The sequence below is a fragment of the Guillardia theta genome (genome assembly GCF_000315625.1).
Source record: "Guillardia theta CCMP2712 unplaced genomic scaffold GUITHscaffold_53, whole genome shotgun sequence".
Classification (NCBI taxonomy): Eukaryota; class Cryptophyceae; order Pyrenomonadales; family Geminigeraceae; genus Guillardia; species Guillardia theta.
This window is the reverse complement of record NW_005434621.1, coordinates 177034-179963: the sequence shown is the minus strand read 5'-3', so window position 1 is coordinate 179963 and position 2930 is coordinate 177034. Positions and strand designations below refer to the sequence as shown.

Genomic DNA, 2930 nt, shown 5'->3' with positions numbered 1-2930 from the left:
GACCCAGTCTTCTCGCGAAGGCAGGGACGCATCTAGTAGAAACAAACATGCCGTTGCGGGAAAATCTTCTCCTCCTCCTCCTCCTCCTCCTCCTCCTCCTCCTCCTCCTCCTCCTCCTCCTCCTCCTCCTCCTCAAGTCAAGAGCTTCACCTCTCCTTCAATTTCTGCAGCCTTATCTTTTCTTGTACCTCTGCTGACATCTCAGCCATTGACATGTTGAGATAAACATCACTCGCCTTCTTCGCTGATCGCTCTCGACTTTTCTTTTTCCATCTCTTGCAGCTTCTGCGATCTGAGGTAGAACAAGTCAACAACAACCTCCTCATGTCTTGTTTCTGTCTTCACTTCTTCTCCAGCTTCATTGCGTTCAGGTTATCATGCGACTTTTGCAACTCCTGGATCTTGCTCTCCCGCTCCAGATTCTCCAACCTCTTCCTGCACAAACACGTCAGGATGACAGCGCTGCTGCTGCTGCTGCTGCTGCTGTACCTCCTCCTCCTCCTCACACTTCCTCCTCCTCCTCCTTTTGATGCATCCTCCTCCCTCTCTCCTCCCCTCTCACCTTTCCATGGCCGGTCCCTCACGGATCTGAACAAGGTTCTTCGTGCTCCTCTTTCTATCATACTCGACGTCGTACAGTCCGGGGACCTGAATGCAGGAGAACAAGTTTAGAAAACTTTCCTTACAGCACGCTCTCTCCTTCACCCTTGTGTTCCCGATCCCGATCCCAGACTGTGACTTGTCTACTGCTGCCATCCTGTCCACGAAATGTGCCCTCCCCCTGTTGTGTGACGGTCAGCTGGTAGCTTGCAGCAAGACAGGGAGGAGGCAACATGGAGTCGTGTCTTGCTTCGCAATCCTTGGTGAACTGCTCTACTCTCTCCTGTTCACTGGTTTAGGTCGCAGGAGAGAAGAGCAGAAACGTCGCAACCTTGTTCTTTCTGATGTGCTGTAGCCTCTTCATGTATCTCTCCTTCTTCTGCAACCTCTGTAGCAAGGATGTCAATGAATGGGATGGAGCAGGGGGGCAAGAAGAGAGGGAGGAGAAAGGAGTGAAGAAAGAGAAGATGAGAGAAAAGGAGTGAAGAAAGAGGAGATGAGAGGAAAGGAGTGAAGAAAGAGGAGAAGATGAGAGGAAAGGAGGATAAGGATGGAAAGAAAGCATGTGAGCATAGAGGAGGAGGGGCCAGGAAAAAGGGAGAAAGAGGAGGAGGAGGAGGAGGAGGAGAAGGAGGAGGAGAAGGAGGAGGAGGAGAAGGAGGAGAGGGAGGGAGGAGAGGGAGGGAGGGAGGAGGGGGGAGGGAGGAGAGGAGTGAGATGGAGGAGGAGAAGGAGGAGGGAGGGAGGGAGGGAGGGGGGGAGGAGGAGAAGGAGGAGGAGGAGGAGCAGCAGCAGCAGCAGGAGGAGGATCAGCAGCCCAACGCGTCTCTCACATGTTGGTTGTCCCATTCGACTCCATTTCCTGGCTCGATCGCTTCTCTTTGTCCGATCTGTTCCTCTCGTCACTTCACCGCCAGCCCCCGCATGCTTTTCACCGTGATCAGACACGCTTGATCCCGCAGGAACGATGGTGAGCTCTCCTGCTCTCTCCATCACTGACCCCACGTTCCCACCTGATCCTCCTCCTCTCCTTCTTCCATCTCCCTCCACCCTCCCCTCCCTGGCAAGTCCCGTCCTCAACTCTTCCTCCACCTCTCTCCTCCTCTCCTCTCCCTCACGTCGTGTCACCATAATTTTTGCAACCCCGTCTTGATAATCTTTGCTACCTCACATTACCACCTCATGTCCCCCTCGTCCTCATCCTTGTCCTCTTCGTCCTCGTCCTCGTCCTCGTCCTCGTCCTCGTCCTCTTCCTCGTCCTCTTCCCTTCCTCTTCCTCCTCTTGCTCTTTCTCGTCCTCTTCCTCTTACCTCAGGCTTGATCACGCTATCTCTTCGAGGAGGTGGCATATGTCTCTTTCCAATGTCGGAGACTGAGAACGATCGTTTCTCAAGGAATTTCTTCTTGTTCTTTTGAGATTCTTCGCTGATTGTTCTCATCCTAACATAACACAAAAGTCAGCTGCTGCTGCTGCTGCTGCTGCTGCTGCTGCTGCTGCTGCTGCTGCTGCTGCTGCTGCTGCTGCTGCTGCTGCTGCTGCTGCTGCTGCTGCTGCTGGTTCCTTTGCTTTCCCCTCCCTCCCCTCCTTCCAACCCTTCGCTGTGCTCCTCCTCCTGCTTTTTCTGCTCGTGCTCCCTCCTCTTCTCTGCTCTCCCCACACGCCCCCCAATACCCGCTTGCTCGCTTCCCTCCTATCTCTCCCTCGCTCCCTCGCTCCCTCGCTCCCTCACTCCCTCGCTCCCTCGCTCCCTCCTCATCTTGCTACCCATCTTCTGCCCTCTCCAACTTCCTCTTCCTCCCGATCTTCTCCACTGCATTCGACCTTGGGGCCCCTTCAAACGTGTGTGCGAAATTTGGAAGGCTTCTGAAAGAAAAAGACAGAGGAGGAGGAGGAGGAGGAGGAGGAGGAGGAGGAGGGAGGAGGAGGAGGAGGAGGAGGAGGAGGAGGAGGAGGAGGAGGAGGAGGAGGCAGGAGAACAAAACTTCGTCAATGGACTAACAGGATTCACACAAGCCAGCAGGTCTCACATCCACAGGTCCGCGCTCTTGCTCCTCTTCTTCGCTTCCTCCCAGTCTGCCACCTCGTCCGACCTCGAAGACGCCAAGTTCCTTCATCCTCCTATCAGCGACTAATGTCGTATCTCCTTTCCTCCTCGCCCCCTCTCTCCCTCAGGCTCCCTCAGGCTCCCTCCCTCCCTCCCTCCCTCCTCTGAGCTCTGGGCATCTACTCCTTGACATGTCGAATTGCTGTAATTGAACAGTTGCTCCTATATAACTCCATGATCACTTGTAGTCTAGTTTATCAGATCAAAATAATTAAATTGACTGAC

General features: G+C 54.2%; 2 protein-coding genes across 2 annotated transcripts in view; one reads left to right on the top strand and one right to left on the bottom strand.

Annotated features, from left to right (window-relative positions):
* Window positions 1-197, top strand: part of GUITHDRAFT_141283 (hypothetical protein) — a gene marked incomplete at both ends in the record, with an annotated part of 4459 nt that extends 4262 nt beyond the window's left edge. Inside the window, one exon of the mRNA XM_005829260.1 lies at window positions 171-197. Within this exon, the coding sequence (XP_005829317.1) occupies window positions 171-197 (27 nt within the window). The remainder of the gene's footprint in view (window positions 1-170) is intronic.
* A 31-nt stretch (window positions 198-228) lies between these two features.
* Window positions 229-2930, bottom strand: part of GUITHDRAFT_111611 (hypothetical protein) — a gene marked incomplete at both ends in the record, with an annotated part of 3674 nt that continues 972 nt past the window's right edge. The window contains 10 exons of the mRNA XM_005829259.1: window positions 229-292; window positions 346-435; window positions 563-648; window positions 706-781; window positions 834-883; window positions 932-988; window positions 1434-1490; window positions 1536-1580; window positions 1911-2040; window positions 2629-2709. Of these exons, the coding sequence (XP_005829316.1) occupies window positions 229-292; window positions 346-435; window positions 563-648; window positions 706-781; window positions 834-883; window positions 932-988; window positions 1434-1490; window positions 1536-1580; window positions 1911-2040; window positions 2629-2709 (736 nt within the window). The remainder of the gene's footprint in view (window positions 293-345; window positions 436-562; window positions 649-705; window positions 782-833; window positions 884-931; window positions 989-1433; window positions 1491-1535; window positions 1581-1910; window positions 2041-2628; window positions 2710-2930) is intronic.